Raw genomic sequence first — 24,549 nt, 5'->3', positions numbered from 1 at the left:
AGCTGTGTGGTTGGGCTAAATTGCTACTGTGGTGCTGTTTCTCTAGGGAAGGATTTGTGTGCTGCTCAGGGTTTAATGGTTGACCTTATAGGTACTTCCAGCTCTCCAGAGACCTGGTGCACCTGGGTTGTATAGAAATTCTGATCTGGGCCTGAGTCTTTTCATCAAATTGCAACCCATGCAATTCTATATTCCTCACCAGTCTCCTCTGAGTGGTCCTGCACTGATTGGGGTGTGGATTGGCTGTGCTTGCTGTGCCACACTGTTCTCCCAGTGGGCCCTTCTCCCCCACTGCCCATGCTCCAAACATTTCCCATGTGACAGGCCCTGCACCAGTCCCTTGCAGTGATTCACCAGCCTCTGAATGGCTTCTCTTTTTCAGCTGTTCTGGCTCCTCGCTCCTGTGTGGGTCCATGGGAGCCCTATTTGTGGTCTTGCTGTCCTGGGAACCACCAAGTCCCTATTCTCCCCCTAAGCAACTCCATCCTAAGGGCACAGCTTCAGCTTCTTCAGGCTCCTGCTCCATGTGCTCTGCAGCTCCAGCCTTAAAGCAGCTACAGCCCAAAATGCTATGAGTTTTTTCTTTCTCTCATCATGGCTTTACTGCCTTCATGGACTCTGTTGGTCTGTAGGTCTCTCCTCCTCTTCGCCAGAGCTCCAGCAGCCTTAGGTTGGCAGTTGTTACATTTTTATAATTGCAAATTGGTTGATTTTGGGAGGGGAGTGACACTGGGGACCATGTATTTCACCATCTTGACCGGAAATCGATTTTTGCACACTTTAAAATGCATGCTTAAAAATAGACATGGGTTTATATCACCTATACCAGGCCCCCATTGGAATTTCCCCATTACTCCCACAATGTCTCAGGTTGTCAAACCAACATCTAATGAAAAGTCAAAATTCCACATCTGTGGAATAGAGACAAGTCTATTGCGTGGGTAGAGACCAGTCTTGATCGAATAGGGACTGATCTCCCGGGAACAGTACTCCTTGCAAGGAAATTTTTTTTTTTAATTTCTTGTTTGTTTCCTAATGTAGAGCCCCATAGTATTCTGGGAAATTTAGTGTCACTGACCACGAACGTCACAGGCACAGGACTAAAAAAAAAAAAAAAAAAAAAAAAAAAAAGTCTTGTGTGTTTCTTCTGCGCATGTGCATCATTGCTCATCTGCTATCTGGGAAATGTAGTTTTGCCTCGCAATGACGTCACCCTCGCAGGACTACTATGGGAGAGAACTGTCAGGGTTTCTACTGCGCATGTGCGGCTCCGCGGCACTCCGCCATCTTTTGTGTGGAGATTCCGGAGGCTGTGGCTGTCAGCGCGCTGCTCATCAGATTCTGGGGTTGGATTGTGCTTCTCCGAAGGTGGGTGCGGAGGTGAAAGAGGGGACCCGCGGGCCTAGGAGGTTCCAGCACTTGTTGTGCAGCACCGCCGCGGGCCTCGGGCGGGCGGGGCCTGACGTGCGGCGCGAGCGCGGACCTGGGCTGGACGGGGAAGCGGCGCCCGGGCTACGCTTTCCAGGACGTTTCCTTCAGAGCACGGCGCTGCCGGGTGTGCAGACTTCGGTTCCAGATGTGCTAGGACAGGGGCTCTGGTCCCAGGTGGCGACGAGAACGTGGGTGGGGGTGTGAAGAGAGCGAGCCTGGGAGGTGTGCGGGAGGCCACGTTCCAGCTCCGTCCTCAGGGAGCCTGGTACCGACCTATGGGACATTCACTTTACCCGTGTGTAACATGAGCGTGTTGATATTCATGTAATGCCCCAAATTCCCAGAGAAATAATTGTGAGGCGTGTGCAGACTAAGTGTTACTCTGTGGCAGTTGTGTTTGTAGGGTTTCTTGGTGTCTCTTCAGGATGTCAAGTTTCTGTCCCTTCCAGCACAGTGCAACCTGCATAGCGCTCCTGGTCTGAGTTTACAGACATTGGTAGCAGACCAAGGTTTCAGGGACAGTGATTTCTAGCAGGAACATTGGGGCATAGGATGACATTCTAGTTTTGTTTGGGGTACAGGAGCTGTGCCAGAGTTTGCAGGCGGGCGCCCTATGAATATGATTAGGAATCCCACCTGGGAGAACATCACTGTGGCCTGAACCCTCTCAGGACAGCTTCAGAGCAGAGACAAAGGAGTCCCAGAGAGGCGTAGCTTTCACAGCCCACGCAGTTATTCGCTTACAGTGCACAAGAGTTGCCGTTCAGCTATCTCATTCAGTAGCTACCTGAGACGAGGAGGTAGTGGAAAGTTTAGGCCAACTTTCAAAAGGGAGAGTGCATTTGAGAAGAATAGGCATGGACGTAGGAAATTTTACTCACTGAAGAGGTTTTGAAGGTGTTCTGTGGGGTACAGGAATAACCTGTCGTAGCTGAGAGGCTCTGTCTGCAGTGCTCTCTGAGCGCAGTCCCATTCCTTCAGTTTTCCTTCATTGGTCCTAGTGTCTGAGCTCTCTCAAATGCAGCCTATCTCCAATTTTGGCGTGTAGAGATATGCTGATGGTGTTATATCTTCCTAGTTTCTTTCTGGTAGTTCAGGAATATTTTGCCAGGTATTTCTATCTTGGAAGAAAAGTGAAAATAAGTTGATATGAGGAAATGTGAGTTGCCCAGGGTGACATGATTTGTTGGTTTTAGTCTTCCTGACTTTTTGCCTATTGTTTTCCATTTTGCCACACTTCCATCAAAACAACTGTTTGTTCACTGTTGAGATAACTTTTGTAACGCTCAAGTCAACTTAGAACAATGTATGCTTTAACATACATTGCCATAAACGTCCCTATCCTTTTTTGATCTCCAGTGCTTTCTGTGGATCATGTCACCACAAAGAGTAAATAACATAAGTACTTCCCTTTAATGTCAGTATGCTGTTCTTGAAAATCACAAATTTAGCCGATGTATATATAGGAGTCAACTTTACATTACTTAAATGGGAAAATCGGAATCCTAGTATGCTTCAAAAACTTCATGGAGAGATCCCTATTTTCTTTTAATTATATCTTTCCAGGAACTTTTGAAAGTACCCTTGTACAGCTCACTACTAACTTATAAGAAACAGACCCTTTTTATGTTTTTATAATAAATAACTTCTTCATGATATTAAAAAAACACAAAAACCCAGAAAATCTTACACCATAGTTTACTGATGCGCAAACAGTTGCTTTTTTTTGGTTCACATGGCCTGCATTAGTGCCAGGAACCTCAATGAAGTCCTCTTAGTTGACATTCAATTAATTTTCAAAATTTCTCCCTGTGGTTGTGAAGGTATACTGATTGTATTTGACATGTAACTTAAGGCTTTCTACCCGACATAATTTTGTTCAAAATATATTGAGTTCTGGGGGCTTAGGTGTATCATTTAGCATTTGCCATGTAAGGAACAAATCAAAACCCAAATGGCTTTAAAAACCCAGCCATTTTATTATCTTGTAGTTCTAGGAATCCACATTTTTGGTGTGTTTAGCTGGGCAGTTCAGCTTTAGTTACCTGGTGACTTGACTGAGGCTGGTTGATTCAAGATGATTTCATTCACATGTCCTGTGGTTTGTGCTGACTCTAGGCTGGGCCCTGTGTCTCCAAAAGTGTAGCCCCAGGCTTCTTCACACTGTGATTGTGTTTAAGAAGGCAAACACCAGTGACCAGTACTTATCAAACTTGTGTTTGCATGACCTTTGGTAATGTGCCACTGGCAAAAGCAAGTCACATAGCAAAGCCCAGTTCTTTGTCACAGCATACTTCATGAGGGTTTGTGTGCAGGGAGATCCTTCACTGGGTAATGTTACTAGAATAGTGTACCAAAAAAATATACATATTGTATATTTTTAACCTATATAATCATGGGCAAAAGATGTTGGGTTGCAAGATACATACTTAACAGCTATTTAGGTACATATAAATAAGATTTGTTATAGTGGAAACACTTATCTACAGTCGTGTTGGAGTCATTGATATGAAAGTAGTTAATATACCCTAACTATATTTCTATAGCATTAGCTTTAGTGATGACACAATGTGTTTTTCTTTAGTTTAAATAAAGAAGTCGTATTTTGGGTAACGTTGATCCTTGCTGAATCAGTAGGTAATGTATGTTTTCATTAACCCCAAAATAAATTGTGTACATAGTGTGTATCAATTAATGTACTTGCAGATGCATGTTTTATGAGTCTTTCTTGCACCTTATCGACCATAAAGGATTGTTGTCTCACAGGTAGGCTTTTTGTTTGTCTTTTCCAGCTAATGTGTAGAGAGATTTGGGCAGGAGAATCCAGGGTCAAGCCACAACAGTCCTCTCCTTAATCCACTCCATTCCCTCCTTTCCCAGCTAAGCTCCCAGACTGCACTATGGATTTCCAAGAGCCACAAAGGATGGATAAATCTCCAGTGAGTTGTTTCTTTATTTATTCCTCATTTTTTTCACTGTGTTACTGGGGTATTATCGGGAGATTGAATTAAAATGGAAAAGCAGAAATGCTCAAACCTCAGCTTGAAGGAAATGTACATATGGAAGTTAAAGTTTGCATGTAGATATAGCAAGATGTAAGACTTCAAAGTCATCTAAGTTGAGTAAAAATTTGTCTCTGCTCTTTCTGATGTCATGTCAAAAAGCAGACACTTTTTTTTTACATGATTGGAATGTAACCTGAGAAGAGAACATGCCAGATTCTTGTGGGATATGAGGATTTATTGGCACTAAATTCTGAAATACCATCTCTGTTAGAAAGTTTTTGACTGCCAACCTGTAAATAAACACATAGCTTCCCACAGTGGAAATGATTAGTGAGTGCTAAGGCACATGGTGGTGAATAAGCAGTCTGTAAGGTTTCATGCAATTAAAGACTTTTTTATCCACGTTAAGTTTGTTTAAATATACTGAGTTCTGGGGGCTTACCTGTATCATTTAGCATTTGCTGTGTAAGAAAAAATCAAAACACAGTGGTTTAAAATATCCAGCTGTTTTATTTTCCTGAATTTCTATGGATGGCAAATGCAGTTTTGCTGACCTGGTGCCATGATTGAGGCTGTTGGTTAAAGATGGCTACACTCACATGTCCTGTGGATTGTGTACAGGTTTGGAAGACTGTACTTGATTCATGGATAAAACATGGAATTATCACTTAAATTACAGTGAAATCCACTGCCTATTCTGTAGTCTTTTTCTAAGTTGAATCTTCTGCGATATTTGAAGCTGCTGTTCATGATCTTCTTATGGAAATTCTTCAGTGTTAGTTTCTGTCATGCCCTTACTGATGGTTTTCTCTCTTTTCCCCTGAATTCTTCTCCTTTCTTCTTCGTAACATAGCTCATCAAAGTGCTTCATTCTAAGCACTATTCTTCTCACTGTGCTCCTCTTCTTGACTGATTCAGTCCTCTGTAGTTTGCACACTTGGTTCTCCTTAGCTTCTTCCTTTTTCTACTTCTTCTCTTTTCCTTGGTTCACAGGTTGGAACTCACTGTTGACTGCTTTTTGTAGCCATTCAAAAGTCACCTTAAGGTCAGTGAATCCAAAATGATAATGACGTCTACTACTTTTCTCCTACATGTGGTATCACTACCATCCAGGCAGTGACCCAAGCCAGTGAAATGGGTGTTTCCTGGACTCTTCCCTGTTTCTTGTGTCTAATTCTTTGTGGTGTTAATTCTTGCTACTTTTGTTTGCTTGTTCTTTTCATTTATTCTGATTTCTGTATACACTACCTATATAGGGGTATTAACTGTTGGTACTTATAAAGACAATAACTTTATCCCATTGGAATTATTCTTGTAAAAACCTCAATGGCATGTTTCCTGTGTGATGAGATTCAATCCCTGGTGACCTGTGCTACTAACCAGCACATTGGTGACATCCTTAAGAGTCTGACGGGAGAAAGCCATCAGGAATCAAGGGGACATTCATGAAGAGCCAATAAAAAGGCATAGGCATGCAAAGAATAAAAACAGAAATTGCAGATTTTCATAATTTGTACATTTTGCTTCTATAAATTTATGTCAGTGATTCTATGTGTAGTTTTTCTTACTGTACAGTTTTCTGTTTCTAGTTCAAGAAGACCCATCATGTTTTTAAACTTTCTTACATATTGTATTTTATTTTTCTCCTATTTCAGGAAATCACTTAGAAATGAATGAGAAAAATGGATGTGTGCAGTAGTCATCAGTATGATTATAAACTAGAACTGTAGGTAACAGTTGGTTAAGAAAGAAAACTGACAAACCAGTTAACTGAAAGTTGACATTCTCAGTTAGATTTTGAAATGTAACATAAGATGTGACATGCTGGCTTTATTTATTTTGGACGTAATGTTCAATGTGAACCTACATGCTTCCTGTTTCATATCAGAGTACTGTCTGTGGTCTCTAATGACTTGTTTGGTGTTCCATTGACCAGCTGTGCAAAAAGTGACACAAAACCTAGTTGCTTAGAATAAGAATTTGTTCTTTACTCCAAGTTGGAATGTTTTGGGTAAGTAGACTGTAAAAGGGCAGTGTGGGTTGGCTGCTCCTTGAAGTGTCTGGTCTCATGTGAAAGAATACTAGTGGCTAGGGACATTGGGCAGCCATCCATCCCTCTCTTTGTGGCCAGGTGGGCTTCCTCAGAGTCTGGCAGTCTCAGGGTAGTCAGGTTTGTCTGGCTTCTCCCAGCACAATTGTCCAAGAGACCCAGGGCAGTGGCTGTGAGGCTTCTGGTTATCTATACTCAGATACCAAAGCATGTTTCCTAACACATTTTCCTTGCGAAGCACATCATTAAGAGCAGCCCTGATGCAAGAGGAAGGCAATTAGATTCCACCTCTCAGTAAGAGGAATAGTAAGACTTTGCAGCACTCTTTAATAGACCAGTTTGCTCTCTGGCCACAAGTTTCTACCACATGCCGAATATACTTTGCCCCTCTCAAGAGTTCTAGAAATCTACTGTTATAAAATTGGCTGAATACTCAAGTAAATCATGTCCAGTGACCTGTTATCTTCATTTCCTCAGTATGTGGCCAGCTCACATTGAGGAGAATGCAATAAACATTTGGGCATTTCCCATCAGATCGGGTGGGTGGTAAGGAGCTGCACCCTTCAGACACTGGCCTGGGCACCTGGTTTAGTTCTTTGGTTAGGGCCCTGTGTTGGTCTCTGGAAAAGATGCCTCCTGCTTCTGCACTGTGTCCTCTGGGCTCTCACTATTCTCTTTCAAAATCCATTTTTTCTTAAATGCCTGAGTTTGCAGTTGTCCAATTTCTTTGCCTATTTTTGGTTTATAATAGTTGAATATCCAATGACCTTTAAAATGTTTTTTTCTAATTCTGCCCTTTTGATACAAGAAATTGTCCTGTGTACATCTCTTAAAAGCACGGGTTTCCATTGTACTATAATCCTTTATAACAATGCTACCTCTGTGTTAGGTTCTTTTTTTCTCTGGCCTCCCCTTCTCTCTGAGGCAGCAATTTCTTAAGAAATTTTATTACCAGGCAATGTCAATGTATCACACTCTGTGGTACTTGGAATACTGGAAATACTTTTTGTTTTTTGTTTTTTTGTTTTTTTGTTTTTTTACAAAATACTGTAATTCTTCCCACAAAGTAGTTTGTGTCTTTAAAAATATTTTGTGGGAAGAAACTTGGGTTGAAAAGTAATTTTCTTTCAAACTCAACAAGTTTTGGCTCCTTTATGTTTTCTTTAAATTTTGTTTGAAAATGGAACATCTTTCTTCGTTTTGTTGTTACTATTTATTTATTGATTTGTGGCCTATGTGGGGATCCAACCCCTTGACCTTGGTTTTATCAAAACTATACCCTAAACATCTTAGTGATCTGGCCAGAAAACCTTCTGTAATTTATGTTTCTTCTCATATTTTTTCAGTGGCAGAAGAGAGGAGACCAGCTAGCACTTTAACTGTTGTTCACAGAAGTCTCCTTCGGCAGACCCCTGAGAGGTTGAGATATCCTTCCCATTTTCCATGGTATAGTAGGCAATTGTGTGGCCCTCATCCTTCAGTTGTCCATTTATTTCTGGTAATGTATTTTGTGCTGAAGCTTCTTTTGGCTAGTATTAATATTTCCACTTAAGTTTTTCATAATTAGTGTTTCTTTAGTATTTTCAATATAATTTTATTTTTTAACTTTCACTCTGTTTGTGTCCTTGTATTTAAAGTGTCTGTCTCTGGATAGCATATCCTTGGGTCTTACTTTCCTATCAAATCTGATAGTTTTTGCCTTAAGTAGAATATTTTGACTAATTCCATTTAACCTAATTATTAAAAGGGGAAGATTTAGGTCTGCCATTTTGCTTCTTTTTGTTGTTGTCTCAGAATCTACCTTTTAATCCTTTGCTTTTCCTCTTTTCTGTAAAATTTTTTTCAGTTAATCAAATATTTTTAAATATTTTAGTTTGTAATCCTTTTGAAGCTCCACCACGCAGGGGAAGAGAGGTGACAAATCGGTGTGAGACAAAGCAACAGTTCCATCTATTAGTTTTTAAAATATTTATTTTGATTTAATTTTGGGAAACGATACACATAAAACATATACCATTTGAGCCTTTTTTTTTTTTAAACAATTAAGTAGTGTTATGTATATTTACACTGTTGTGCAGGAGATGTCCAGAACATTTTTTAAATCTTGGAATACTGAAGCTCTATATCCATTAAGTGAGAAGCTTCAATTATCCCCTGTTTGGAACTTCTGGCATCTGACATTCTAGTATGATTTCTCAGAATTTGACTCATGTCAGTGAGCTCAGACAATACTTGTGATTTTGTGAGTGGCTTATTTCACTTTGCATAATGTCCTCACTGTTCCTTTTTATAGCATATTTCAAGATTTCATTTCTTTTTATGGCTGAATAATATTCCTTTCTCTGTACACACCACAATTTGTTTATGCATTCATTCATGGACGGACGTTTGGGTTGCTTGCACCACTTCACTATGTGACTAATGCTGCTACGAACACTGGTGGGGAAATATCTTTTGGATATTTAGCTATTAATTATTTTGGATATGTACATTGAGCTTGGACTTCTGAATGACATGGTAATACCATTTTTAATGTTTTTAGAAGCCAGTGTGTATTTTAAAAGTGGTACAGGGGCTGCACCTTTTATATTGCCACCCACAGCATACTAAAGTTCCAATTTGACTGAAACCTGGTATTCTCTATTGAATGTGAAGCAATATTCCATTGTGGTTTTCCATTTTCTAATGATTAATCTTGTTAAGCATCTTATCATGTGTTTCTTAGACATCGGTGTATCACCTTTGGAGAAATATCTATTCAAATTATTTGCTATTTTTTTGTTGGAGGGTGGTGTTGGAGTGGCTGCCTGGTATGGGGAACTGAACCTTTGAACTTAGTGTTACAATTCTGCTCTCTAACCAACTGAGCTAACCAGCCAGCCCAATCCTTTGCTTATTTTTTAAATAGATTATTTGTTTTTGGTTGTATAGCTGTGGAAGGTGTTTTCATTATGTATTTTTGATGTTAATTTCTTATGACATAGATGATTTGCAACTATTTTATTTTTTGAGGTTCTGACAAATAGTATTGTGTTTTTTATTTCAGATTCTACTTGGTCATTGCTGGTATGTTGAAACATGGTAAAATTTTGTTTATTAACCGTGCGTCCTGCAATCTTGCTGCAATCACTTATTAATTCCAGGAGTTCCTTAATTTATTTACTAGAATTTTTTACACACATACTCATATCATCTGCAACCAAAGACAATTTTATTGATTTATTTTTCCCCATCTGTAATCTTTTATTTCATTTTCTTCTGTTATTGCAGTATGAAGTACTTTTATTGCAATGATGAGAGTGATGAGATTGCCCATTCTTCCCTTCTTCCTGGTTTTCTGGAAAAGTTTTGAGTATTTCGCCATGAATAATAATGTTAGCAGTTTCCTGTAGATATTCTTTATCAAATTGTGAAGTTCCCCTCCATTTCTAATTTACTGAGAGTTTTTATGATGAATGGGCACTGTATTTTGTCAAACGCTTTTTCTGAATCTGTTGATATGACCATCTGATTTCTTTGTTTTTAGTGTTTTGATGTGAAGGGTTAAATTAATTGATGTTCAAGTATCGAACAAACCTTGCCTGCTTGGGATAAATACCACTTGGTTGTGGTACATAATTCTTAAACATTGTATGATTAGGTTTTTGAATATTTTCTTGAAGATACTAGTACATTCACATGACATAATGGTTTGTAGTTTATTGTAACATTTCTCTGGTTTTGGTATTGATTTAGTGTTGTCCTTGTAGAATGTGTTGTGAGGTATCTTATCTTTTATTCTCTGATATTGTGGTAGAGAGTTGGTATAATTTCTGCCTTTTGAATGTTCGGGCAAATTCCCCAGTAAACACATTGGGCCCAGGTGCTTTCTGTTTTGAAGATTTTTGTTTTTTACAGTTTTCATAATAGATATAGTCCTATTCTTATACTGCATTTTAGTGTGTGTGAATTTTGGGAAATTGTGTCTTTTGAGAAATTGGCCCATTTCATCTAGGTTATCAAATTTGTGCCCAGCATTGTTCATAGTATTTATTTTTTAATGTCCACAGGCTCTGTAGTGATGTCCTCTTATTCATTTCTGATATTAGTAATTTCTGTTCTGTCATTATGTTTTTAATTGGCTTAGCTGTAGGCTTATCAATTTTATTGTCATTTGAACAATCAACTTTTTTGTTGACAATTTTCTCTTAATTTCCTCTCGATTTTTAATTTTTATTTTTTCTGCTTCCTTTTAATTTAATTTCCTATTTTTGTAGGTTCCAAAGATATAAACTTAGCCTATTGATTTTAGGTGTTTCTTCTTTTTTTAAAATATATGCATTCCATACTATAAATTTTTTGAAAGGATTTCTATTACTGCATCCCACAAATTAAGATAAGTTGCATTTTTCATTTCTTACTTATAAATATTTTTAAAAATTTTTTGAGATTTGTTTATTAATTTATTTTTATACCCATGTACAATCCGAACACTGAATTTTGCCAAAGTGCCTACACAGGGACTACACTACTGCATCTACCTGAAACCAGTACTAAAGCACCCATTTACTAGTCAGTATGAAACACATCAACAAAAGGAACTCCCTCTCCTCAACGTGCACTCTGGAGTATTAGGACAAAGCAACTGCTCGACCAGATGACTAGAGACCAATGTAGAGATACGAGAAATTTGAAAAATAAAACTTATGACACTACCAAAGGAATATAATAATTTTCATGTATCAGACCATATAGAGCAAGAAGTCCATGAAATGACTATAAAGGAAACTCAATGAGATAGAAGATGACTCAGAAGGAGCAACAAAATGAGAAAAAGTATCCAGGATCTGAAGGAGGAAAGGTACAAAGAGACTATTGCCATAAAAAAAGAATGTAGCAGAACTCGTGGAACTGGAAGTGTCATTAAATGAAATTTGAAACACAACCAAAAGCTTTAACAGCATGCTAGAATCAGCAGAAAAAAGAATGGCAGGCTTTACAAAATAACACAAGTGGATCCAAAAAAATTAAAAAAGAAAAAACAAAGAAAAAAAATTTTTTAAAAAGAAGAAAGCCAAATAGAATAAGACAGCCATAAGCCAAACAAGCATCCAAATGATGGGTGTTCTAGAAGGGTAGGGAAAAGGAAAAGGCATTGAAAATATATTCAGTGAAATAAAAGCAGAAAAATTCCCAGGTATAGGGAGCAAGTGCATTTTCAGGTTGAGGAGGCTCAAAGATCCTAGAACCAATTCAATCCAAAAAGATCACCTCCAAGGTACATTAGAATGAAATTGAAAAAGCTCAAAGACAAAGAGAATTTTAAAAGCAACAAGCAAAAAACACCAAGTCACTTATAAGAACCATCATCAGACTAACGATGGATTTCTCATCAGAAACCCTAACGGCAAGAAGAGAACAGGGTGATATATTCAAAATACCGAAAGACAAAAATTGCCAGCAAAGACTGTAAATAGACCCAGCAAGTCTATCCTTTGGAAATGAGGGAGAAAGAATATATTTCCCACAAAAACCAATAGTACAGGAGTTCACAACCACATGACCAGCCCTACAAGATATTCTCAAGGGAGTACTGCATCTCATATCTGAACAACAATAATTATTAGCATGAATAGAAAATAATAAAACCCAGCAATAGAACAGAAATGCTAATGTTAAAGAGAAAATTCTTCTATCTAACCACCTCAAAAACATAACAGAAGACAAACTATAAAATGGAAATAAAGGAACAAAAGGTATTTAAAACATTGAAATAAAAATCAAAGTGACAGGAGTAAGTCAACATGTTTAAATAGTAACTCTTGATGTAAATGGATTAAATATCCCACTCAAAAGACACAGACTGAATGATTGGATTAATGATAAAGGGATCTATCCAGTCAGAAGACATAATGATCACAAATATATATTCACACAACATTGGAGTATCCAGATAAGTAAGGCAATTGCTATTAGACCTAAAGAAAGAGATAGACTCTAATATAATAGTTGGGGACATAAGTTCCCCTCTGATCATTGAACAGATGATCTAGGTGAAAAATCAACAGGAAAACATGAATTAAACTGTACTTTAGACCAATTAGACTTGGCAGACATCCATAGACCATTTCATCCAGCAACCACAGAATATATATTCTTCTCATCAGCACAAGGAACGTACCACATGTTAGGTCACAAGTCAAGTCTCAACAAATTTTTATAAAATTGAAATTATCTCATTTGTATTTTCTGGAGACAATGGATTAAAACTAGAAATCAGTAACAAAGAAAACTCTGGAAAGTTTTCAAATAAATGCAAATTAAACAACGTTGTCCTGTGTGACCTATGTGACCAAGAAGAAACTAAACTGGAAATCACAAAATTTCTTGAAACTAATCAAACCAAAATATGTTGGATACTGTAAAAACAGTACTCAGGGAAATTGATTGTGATAAATGCTTATATTTGAAGAATAGAAGAGCTGCAAATAAACAATCAAACACTATACCTCAAAGAACTAGAAAAATAAAAAACAATATAACCCCAAAAGTAGTAGATAGAAAGAAACCGTTAAGATCATATCAATACTAAATGATTTAGAAACCCCCAAATGATACAAATGATCAATGAAAAAGTTGTTTTTTGAGAAGATAATCAAAATAGACACACTTTTAGGTAGGCTAATTAAAGAAAAGAGAGAAGAGACAAGTAACAATAATTAGAAATGAAAAATGTCAAAACCTATGCCACGGAAACACAAAGGATCATTGGACACTATTATAAGTGACAATATTAAAATAAATTTGAAAACCTGGAGGGAATGGAGAGATTTCTGGATACATACAAACTATAAAGGTTGAATCAGGAAGAAGTAGAAAACTTGAGCAGACCAATAACAATCAATGAGATTGAAGCAGTAATCAGCACTCTCCCAACAAAAAATGCCAGGACCAGATGGCTTTAATGCTGAATTCTACCAAACCTTTAAAGAGGAGTTAATACCAATTCTCTTGAAAATGTTCCAAAAAATTGAAACAGAGGTCATTCTCCTAAACTCATTCTATGAGGCAGACATCACCCAGATCCCAAAAACAGATAAAGACACCACCAAAAAGAAAACTATAAACCATTATATTTGATGAATATAGATGGGAAAATCCTCAATAAAATATTTAGCAAATAGAACACAGCAACACATCTAGAAAATTATACATCATGATCAAGTAGGATTCATCCCAAGATGTGAGAATCATTCATCATACACAAGTCAATAAATGTGATACACTCCATCCACAAATTCAGGAGAAAAACCATGTGATTATCTCAACAGACATTGAAGAAGCATTTGACAAAATTCAACATCACTTCATGGTAAAGAGTGTCAGAAAATTACTTATACAAGGAAAGTATCTCAACACAATAAAAGCCATACATGAGAAACCTAATGTCATTGGCATTCTGAATGGGGAGAAGTTGAAAACTTTTCCTTAAGAATGGGAACAAGACAAGGATATCTACCCTCAGCTGTTACTTAACATAGTATAGGAAGTAGTAGCCAGAGGAATCAGGCAAGAGAAAAAAAAGCCGGGACATCCCAAACAGAAAAAAGAAAGTCAAATTGTCCCTTTTCGCAGATATCATGATCCTATATTCAGAAAAGCCTAAAAGGTCTCCCCAAAATCTTAGAGTCAGTAAACAATTTCAGTAAAGTAGCAGGATACATCAACATGCATAAATCAGTAGTGATTTTGAACTAGCAGAAAAAAATCAAGAAAGCTATATTCCATTTACAATAGTCACCCAAAAAATAAAATACCTTGGAATACAGTCAGTGAAGTAGTTGAAAGAAGACAACAAAAAGTGGAAAGATATTCCATGCTCTTCAATTGGAAGAAATGGATTTAAATTTTAAATGTAAGACTTGAAAGCATCAAACTGCTAAAAGAAATTATAGGGGAAACACTTCAGGAAGTAGGACTGGGCAAAGACCTTGTGAATAGGACCCCTATAACATAGGCAACGAAAGAAAAAACAAATGGGATTATATCAAATTAAAAAGCTTCTGCACAGCACAAGAAACAACAGAAGAAAAGAACAACATACAGAGTGGGAGAAATTATTTTTAAACTATGCATCTGATGAAGGATTAATATCCAGAATATGCACATAACTGAAACAACTTAAAAGTAGAGTAACAAATAGTCCGATTTTAAAAATGGGCTAAAGAGCTGAACAGGCATTTCTGAAAGGAAGATGTACAAAGTGGCCAACAGATACAGGAGAAAATGCTCAACATCACTCAGCATCCAGGATGTGTAAAAGGCACATCAAAATATTTCATCCCACTTAGACTGGCTCCTATCAAAAAGGCAGAGAATAAAAAATACTGGTGAGAATGTGGAGAAAGAGGAACCCTACTGTACTGTTGATGGGATTGTAAATTGGTGCAGCCATTATCAAAAGCCATGTGGAGGTTTCTCTAGCAACTACAGATAGAACTGCCATATGACTCAGCAATCCCACTGCTGTGTATACATTCAAAGGACTGGAAATAATCATGTAGAAGGGACAACTGTACTCCCATGTTGCAGCTCTATTTACAGTAGGAAAGAGTTGAAACCAACCTAAATGTCCATTATCAGATGACTGGATAAGGAAAATGTGGTATATTTATACAGTGGAATACTATTCTGCCTTTAAAAAGAATGAAAAATTACCATTCACAGCAACATGGATGAACTTAGAAAAAAATATGTTAAGTCAAATAAGCCAGGTACAGAAAGAAAAATTTTGCGTGTCCTCATATGTGAAAGGTAAGAAAGTAAATAAATAAATAAATAATTAAAAGAAATATATAACAGTCACAATATTGTACTGAACATCAAAAGAAGAAAACAGAACTGTGCTTACTAGAGAGAGGAAATGATCAGGGGCATGGTGGGAAGGAAGTATTTGTAAAGCGTCACAGAAATTGTTTACACTGTATAATAAATATACTATAATAAATATCTTGATTTGAACATCACATATTGCACACATATAGATATCCAGTTCTTTATCTCAAAGATATGTACAATCAAATATGTTGCAATGAAAAAAACATAACTTTAAAAAAAGCCTTTTATTGAACCTTCACTTATTTCTTTAGTTCTCTTTATGTATATCCAGATTCTAACCTATATCTTTTTTCTTCTCTGTAACTTTTTTTTTTTTCACAGTGCTTCCAATACAGGTGTACTGGCAACATATTCTCTCAATTTTTGTTTGAGAAAGTCTGTATTTTTTCTTCTTTTTTACAGGTTGATTCTATAGTGTACAGGACTCTAGGTTGTAGGTTTCTCTAACCAACTGTTTGAATATTTCACCATATTCTCTCCTTACATGGATTCTAAGGAGATGTTGGATGTAATTCTAAACTTGTTTCTTTTTAGGTAAGATATTTGTCCTCCCTCTAGCTTCAGTCAGATTTTTCATTATTTTTGATTTTCTGAAGTTTGAGAACTACATGCCTAGATGTAGACTTTTTGGCATTTATCTGGTTCTGTGTTAACTCCCTTGATCTTTGGTTTAGTGCCTGATATTAATTTGTGGAAGTTCTCAGATGTTATTGTTTTAAATGTTTCTTCTATTTTTTTCTCCATCTCTTCTGCTGGATTTCTCATTAATCTATGTTTCAACTTTGAAATTGTGCAACTCTTCAGATATTATGTTTTGTTCTTTTTGTCTTTTTCTTGTGTGTGTATGCTTTTCGGTTCTTAATTTCTTTCTTCAGTTCTCAAACCCAGAGATTTTTTTCAGCTGTGTTTAGTGTACCGAGTTGGTGAGAGTGTGGTACCAATACTATCAAGGACCAGAGTTTGATCTATGTACTGACAAGTTGCCTACCCCCTGTGTATCTTTCTAATATCTATGTAATTATTTAAAGGATTTTCACTCAGAGCTATGAATATGTTGGGTTTCTAAACAAACCAAATGCAAATATATGTGTGTGTATGTATGTGTGTGTATATGATGAATTACATTAGTAGACTTTTTAATACTTATCATTCCTTTAATTGTGGAATAAATTTAGAAAATTTCTTTTTGTTCTTCACATTCTATTTCTTTTCCTCTCATGTTTAAAGATAAAGCACTTCTGCAGACTCTTATCCTTGTTCTTTTATTTATTTTTATTTTTTATTATTATTTTTTACTTGGAATCTCTTAGGCTTCCTCACTCATTCTGATGGCTTCAGGTAATATTGAAATTTTGATGTTTCCCTGCCTTGGTCTGCATGTTCCCACAAAACTTGACCCCCACTGTGACAGTGTTAAGATGATGAGAAATCCTATTATGATGCTTGAAAGATGGAGCCTACGATGTGATTAGATTGTAGGACCATATCATCATGAATTAATGAGTTAATAATGGTGGGCAGGGATGTGGTTCTCTGCCCTGCCATTTTCTGCCACGTGAGACCCCTGGGTCACTGTCATCTCCACCAACGCCTTCACCAGCTATGTTCCCTGGACTTTTGACTCTCAAGGTTTTGAATCTGCAAGCAGTAAATTTCATTTTCTAATGAATCACCCACTTTCAGGTATCTTGTTATAAGCAGCAGAAGTGGACTAATACATTTCCAGTTTTTGTCTTCAGCTTAGATCTTTCTCTTGAACTCTGGAATCATGTATCCAATTGCCATTTGGACATTCTCACAGATATTTCAAGTATAATGTATTCAAGTCTGTTTTATTTCTGCCCACTATATTATTCTGTCATTCTAAGAGCTATACTTTACAGTGCCAGTACCTAACTAGCTGTGATTATGTAGGGAGCCTGAGAGTAAAACACTGTTTTATTTTCTGCACAGGAATTTAGTACCAGTGTCTTCCTACTTTTTGTTTCCGTATTACTTTCCTCTTCTGTATGCTTACTGCTCTATTTATTTATTTTTCCACTGGGTGGCCTATATGGGCATCTGAACCTGTGACTTTAGTGTTGTGAGAAGCAAGATCTCCCAAGAGAACTAGCTAACCAGCCTTGCTCTATGTTCTAATGCAGCTGATCTTCCACCACCCTGTTTTCTTCTGCTCTGACTCTCTCTAAAGCTTTTTCCATTCTCCTTCTAGTTGATAACTACTAAATTGTAAATCTAGTACATAACTGGTTTGTATTTACAAAACCACATTATTTATACTCTGTGTCTAGAGAGTGGCAGTGTTCTCTCTCATGCAGACACAAGCAATCCTTTGCATGTGGGAAGGAAATTTTGACAGCTTTTGTATGTTTTCAGTTTATAAGTAATTAAAAAATAGTAATTGCATATAATGTTTTACTTTTTGAAATAGAAAAATATTTAAATGCAGAAGCGTTCCATAATGTGTTCTTTTCACAGTGTACCTGTTATCACCACCCATAAGCATTCACTTAGATATGGTGCCATGTGTAGTTCCATTAACGTGGAGTGTCTTCCTTTGCTCTTGTGACTGCAGTTTTGTTGTTGCCCCATACTCATGAGAATATGTGGTTCACACAGAAGAGTTTAATATCTTTGGCATTTCAGTGAAGTGCGAACAGAATACAACATACAAATATATTTTGTCTTTCTTACCCCATTCTCTATTGAACTTGTGTGAAAATTTGTTAATCTGACACACTGGTTCCAGTATGTATTTATACTTATGTCTTCATACCTGATTATAAACTTCTTGAAGAAGCAGCATTTTATTCACACTTTTATTACTAGTAACAATGATGGTTCTTAGCCATAAGGTGAGCTTTGTAATCATAGTTTTAGTAATTAATATATTATTACAGTGATAGGATAATCCTGCTGGGTTTTTTTTTTCCTTCCACCATATGGAGAACAGAAAAGCAGCAACTTATTTAGCACATAAGACACACTCACAGAAGTGTGAACTGTGAGATTCCTGTTTTGTGACCTAGGGCTGGTGGCTTGATTTGAGATCAATGTGCCATTACAGGAACTGGTGTCATTTGAGGATGTGGCTGTGGACTTCACCTCAGAGGAGTGGAGGGACTTGAATGATGCTCAGAGGACTTTGTACAGGGATGTGATGCTGGAGACCTATGGCAGCCTGGTTTCACTGGGTGAGTGAAACTCCCCAGTAACATTCAGGAGAAACACTTTGTTATTTTTTTTTTATAAAAATAGGAATGGTTTATAGGGTTTTATACTATTTGGTAACATTACATTTCGTGAAAAACATGTCATGCCTATCTAACAAAAAATTCAAATTGGCCTCTTTATTGTGTAATTTCTGGAGCTGAACACTTGTCAATCTTCCATGTACCTGGCTTTGCAGTTTTATAAAGTCCTATGTTACTTCCCATTAACAGGGCGCTGCATTAGTAAACCTGACATGATCCTCAAGTTGGAGAAAGGAGCAGAGCCATGGATGATAGAAGAACACCCAAACCAGAGCCTCCCAGGTTAGTAAGCACATCCTGGGCAGAGGCCAGAAAGAGTAAAACCCAGCAGATCTTGGCTATGTTCTTTGTTATTTCTAGCAATTTTTCCCCAGATCCCTGAACAGAGGTTGGCCCATCTCCTTCCATCAAACACGTGTATTAAATAAGCTCTTAGATGGACTCACACATATATATCTTCACATTTTATTTTGCTGTTTTTAAAAAACGTATTTTCCTAAAATATAATCCCTACATTTCTCTTCTTTGACATTTATTCTTGCTATTCACTTTTTCAGTATTCTCAGTTGCCCTCATGTCCTGCACTCTCATGAACATAGTTTTTCAGACTCTGTCCTTTTGTCTTACTTAGAACAGAATATCTGAAACTGGGTTATTTATGAAGAAACAAATTCTGTCTCTTACTGTTCTGGGGGCTGAGCATTCCAAGGTCTAGGCTGCATGTGGTAAGAGCCTTGTTTCTGGTTGGGTTTCTTGGCAGAATCCCAAAATAGTGCATGGTATCACATAGGAAGTTGATAAGAAAATAAGAAAAGAGATCAAGGTATTAGCCTTCTGTCCCATCATATCAGAAATTATGGAGCTGAGGCAGACCTAGCATAGGGTCATGGAAAAGGATAGTCCTGGACTTTATAGAATAAGCTGGAGACTCATGGTGTCAGGTCAAGTGAACCAAGGGTTTCAAGTTGAGGGACTGAGATTGCTGTTTGGAAGTGGAATTTGAAGTTAGTATTTTCCTCTTCTCTTTATAGAAGTCATTCTAAGACAACAAAGAAATTTAGAAATGTACAGGACACTCTATTTTTTATGAGACTAGCAGCCATCCATAACTCCAGTGCATAATACTAAAACTTTCATGAGCAGTGAATTGTCAAGTGGGCCAGAGTTTGGGAAGATAATACAGGTTGATTTTAGAAGGAGTCAGAAGCACCATTCAAAGATGGTGTGCACAGCCTTGGTTGCAGAACCAAATATTTTAGGCCATTAGGGAGTCTGTAGGGTTGGACTGAAGTTTCCTGTATAGTAATGGCTTTGAGAAGCACAAGAAGTCAGATTATATGAGTAATTTGTGTGAGTCTCTGTTTAGGGTGGGAAAAAGGAGATTTTATTATTTGAAAATCTTCCACATGCCTATAGCGATTTCCTAGGGAAGAATAAAAAGTATAAAAACATTAATGCAAAATTCTTAACCTAAGTCATCCTCCTCCATATGTGGTGAAAAATTGGATCATTCTGCACCTGAAAGTAGCCAATGAAGGAGAAGCTAGTCATATTCAAAACAGAAGAATGAGAAAAAGAGCAGCAGGAGATAACCACTCTTGTTATAAAAATAAAACAGAGTAAAAACTGTTAACAAACGGAAGATGATAAGCAATTATTTGAAATCTACATTTAGGAAAAAGTTTAAAATTATCAAGTATTTCATCATGATTTAAAAAAAAAGTGAATAAGGAAACAAAGAACATTGTGACATATTTTTAGAAAATATATTGTTACAACATAGTATTATGTCAGTATGAAGAAAATCCAAATAATCATGAAACCAACACCCATTATTGATTTTTACAAAATCTTTTATTACTTGGGTTGGGAGAAACTTCTCTACCTTTACATGAGCATGTAATAAGACATGCTTATGTATGATTCATGGATATCGGTTTTTTTGTTTTTGTTTTTTGTCATTTCAGATGTCCAGGTAATCATTGACCTAATTGAGAGGAGCCAAGAAAGTCATGGTAGATGCTTGTGGCAAGGTGTAATCACCAATAGCAACCAATCAACTGAGGAGAGAGTGGAGTTACGAAAATCATTTAATTTGAGTTCAAAGCATATTTTAAATTTGGTTGTAAATACTGGAAACTATTCAGGAGTGGGGCATGAGGAGTTTAACATATGTCAGAATGCACTTCTTCCAGAGACTGATGCCATGCATGCTGGAGAGAAACCTGATGAGCATAATATATGTGAAAAATCACAGAGACATCAGGAGCATCTTATTCAGCATTCCAAGATTCCAACTGGGCAACTTTTTGAATGTAGTGGAAAAGGAAAGTCCTCCAACACAGTGCCAATTATATCTACATATAAGAAGATTCATATGGGTGAGACCACCTGTAAATATAGTGAATATGGAAATGCCTGTAATAAGTCAGCTGTCATTGCCCAAGAGATAACTCAGGTAGAGAAGAAAGCTTTTCAGTATGATGTATGGGGGAAAATGTTCTATAAAAAGGCTAAACTTACTCAACATCAGATTATACACACAGGAGAGAAACATGAAAAATGCAGTGAATATCAGAAATCTTTTACTAAGAAATCATACCTTATCTCATATCAAGGAACATCTACAGGGAAGAAGCTTTATTTATGTAACAAACAGGAGAAATTTTTCTATCAGAAATCAGGCCTTACTGTGCATCACAGAATTCACACAGGGGAAATGTCCTATGGATTTATTAAGTGTGGCAAAAACTTTCATGAGAATTCACATCTCAACTGTCATCAGGCAGTTGAAACAAATGGAAAATCATGTGAATGTAATGGACGTAGAAAACCTTTCTACCATAATTCTGCCCTGACTGCATATCAGAGAATTCACATGAGTGAAAATCCATATGAATGTGAAGAAAGTCAAGTTTTCTCCAGTAATTCAAAACTCAAGAAACATGAGACAACTCACATTGGTGAGATTCCCTGTGAATGTAACACATGTGGAAAAACCTTTCACGAGAATTCAAACTTCAGCAAGCATAAGAGAATTTATAGTGAATGTGGAAAAGGTTTTAACCAAAAGTCAAACCTGAAGAGACATGAGAGATTTCACCCAGGAGAGAAACCATATGAATGTAAAGAATGTGGGAAAGCTTTTAAACAAAAGTCAGCCCTCAACAAGCATCAAAGAATTTACAAAAGTGAGACACGATATGAATGTAAGGAATGTTCAAAAGCTTTTAATGAAAACTTGATCCTCAGTAGGTATCAGAGAATTCAGACAGGTGAGAAAACATATGAATGTAAGGAATGTGGAAAAGCTTTTAAACAAAAGTCGATCCTCAGTGTGCATCAGAGAATTCACACAGGTGAGAAACCGTATGAATGTACAGAATGTGGAAAAGCTTTTAATCAAAAGTCAAACCTCAGTATCCATCAGAGAATTCACACAGGTGAGAAACCATATGAATGTACAGAATGTGGAAAAGCTTTTAAGCAAAAGTCGATCCTCAGCATGCATCAGAGAATTCACACAGGTGAGAAACCATATGAATGTAAAGAATGTGGAAAAGCTTTTAAGCAAAAGCCAGTCCTTAGTAAGCATCTTAGAATTCACACAGGTGAGAAACCATATGAATGTAAAGAATGTGGAAATGCTTTTAAGCAAAAGTCAAACCTCAGCATCCATCAGAGAATTCACACAGGTGAGAAACCATATGAATGTATAGAATGTGGAAAAGCTTTTACACGAAAGTCATTCCTCAACATGCATCAGAGAATACACACAGGTGAGAAACCATATGAATGTAAAGAATGTGGGAAAGCTTTTAACCAAAAGTCATCCCTCAACAAGCATCACAGAATTCACACAGGTGAGAAACCATATGAATGTAAAGAATGTGGAAAAGCTTTTAACAAAAAGTCAAACCTCAGCATGCATCAGAGAATTCATACAGGTGAGAAGCCATATGAATGTAAAGAGTGTGGAAAAGCTTTTAACAAAAAGTTGATCCTGAGTAAGCATCAGAGAATTCACGCAGGTGAGAATCAATATGAATATAAAGAATGTGGAAAAGCTGTTAATCAAAAGTCAGTCCTCCACATGCATCAGAGAATTCACACAGTTGAGAATCCATATGAATGTAAAGAATGTGGAAAAGCTTTTAATCAAAAGTCAAACCTCAGCATCCATCAGAGAATTCACACAGGTGAGAAACCATATGAATGTAAAGAATGTGGAAAAGCTTTTAATCAAAAGTCAAACCTCAGTGTCCATCAGAGAATTCACACAGGTGAGAAACCATATGAATGTAAAGAATGTGGAAAAGCTTTTAATCGAAAGTCAGTCCTCCACATGCATCAGAGAATTCACACAGGTGAGAAACCATATGAATGTAAAGAATGTGGAAACACTTTTAACCGAAAGTCAAACCTCGGCATCCATCAGAGAATTCACACTGGTGAGAAACCATATGAGTGTATGGAATGTGGAAAAGCTTTTATACGAAAGTCACCCCTCAACAAGCATCAGAGAATTCACACAGGTGAGACCATATGAATGTAAGGAATATTCAAAAGCTTTTAATGAAAAGTCATACCTCAGCATCCATCAGAGAATTCACACAGGTGAGGAAAGCATATGAATGTAAAGAATGTGGAAAACCTTTCAATCAAAAGTCACACCTCAGCATGCATCACAGAATTCACAAAGGTGATAAACTGTATGAATGTAATGAATGTGGAAAAGTATTTTTTTTTTTTGACAAAGTCACAGTTTAGAAATCATCAGGATAAAAGACAGGCCTTGTAGTGAATTCCCCCTAACAGACAGAAAAGAATTCACACAAAGGAAAATCTCAGTGAATGTAATTTGTATGGGAAAAGATTTTGCCAGAAGTCATACCTCAAGACATCAGAGAACTTATATTGAAAAGAAGACCTATAAATATACAGTTCTCCTCAGGTATTGAAGATTTCTTGAGGATCCCCTATTGGTATAAAAATTTGCTGATGCTCAAGTCCCTTGTATAAATGGTGTACTGTTTGTATATTACCAATTCACTTCCTGCTGTGTTTTTTACATCTTGTGTAGATTACTTATAATAATGGAAAAAATGTGAATACTATGTAAATAGTTGTTATACTGTGTTGATTTTCAATTGTAGAATTGTTTCATTTATTTACATTTTTATATTTCAGGATTTTTGATAAGTAGTTGCTTGAATCACCAGATTTTTACCACCAGATATCGAGGGATGACAGTAATGAGTTGAAAACATCTTTTCTCAGAAGTCTCAAGGCTGGCTATGATTAGAGCATTTTTACTTATAGCCTTGTGCTCATAACAAAAAGTATCCCCATACTGGCTACATACAAAAAAAATAAACAAAAATAAAAAAGGAACCATAGCAGGCATTAGAGAGTTTACAGATGGGAGAAATTCTGTATGGATTGGACTGTGTCTTTTTTAAATAAAACCACTCTTTTCTCTTGTATTCATAGCCTGAAATCTGAGCATTCCATGATTGGGTGGATGACCATGTAATTTAACTCTGGGGGAATGTAGATATAAGTGATGAACATTACTTCCAGTTCAGACACCAAAATAAAAATTTCCGTTCAGTTCCTGATTTCTCATGTTCTCTGGGACTGAATGAAGATGACTCTTGGGTGGAGTTGGAGACCACAGGTGGGAGCAATCCACCCTAATTTAAAGTAGAAGGAATTAAAACGAGACATTCTCACCATTATCTGAAAACCTCCATTTATACATTATATAAGAAATTATTTCCTTGTTGAGCCATTGTGAGTGTGTTCTGTTTTACATTACAACACACCCAGCCCACCCCAGCTAAATGACTTTATAAACTTTCTTAGAGAAGGTACCAGTCCTTGTATATGGGAAGAGAATCCTGTGTTGTTACCTTTTATACCCAAATCA

The 24,549-nt window shown here is 36.8% G+C and overlaps 1 protein-coding gene across 1 annotated transcript; it reads left to right on the top strand.

Annotated features, from left to right (window-relative positions):
- The first annotated feature begins 1,287 nt into the window (after positions 1 to 1,287).
- Positions 1,288 to 23,673, top strand: LOC134374678 (zinc finger protein 420-like). Its single transcript, XM_063092572.1, is given in 8 exon segments — positions 1,288 to 1,368; positions 4,224 to 4,370; positions 7,833 to 7,932; positions 18,431 to 18,557; positions 18,807 to 18,899; positions 20,585 to 23,156; positions 23,158 to 23,242; positions 23,244 to 23,673. Coding segments are annotated over 6 exon segments (3,024 nt in total). The 5' UTR covers positions 1,288 to 1,368; positions 4,224 to 4,370; positions 7,833 to 7,929; the 3' UTR covers positions 23,388 to 23,673.
- The last annotated feature ends 876 nt before the right edge of the window (positions 23,674 to 24,549 follow it).

Source organism: Cynocephalus volans, chromosome 4, assembly GCF_027409185.1.
Source record: "Cynocephalus volans isolate mCynVol1 chromosome 4, mCynVol1.pri, whole genome shotgun sequence".
NCBI classification, from domain to species: Eukaryota; Metazoa; Chordata; class Mammalia; order Dermoptera; family Cynocephalidae; genus Cynocephalus; species Cynocephalus volans.
The sequence above is the reverse complement of the archived record's forward strand: the minus strand, read 5'-3'. Positions and strand labels throughout refer to the sequence as shown.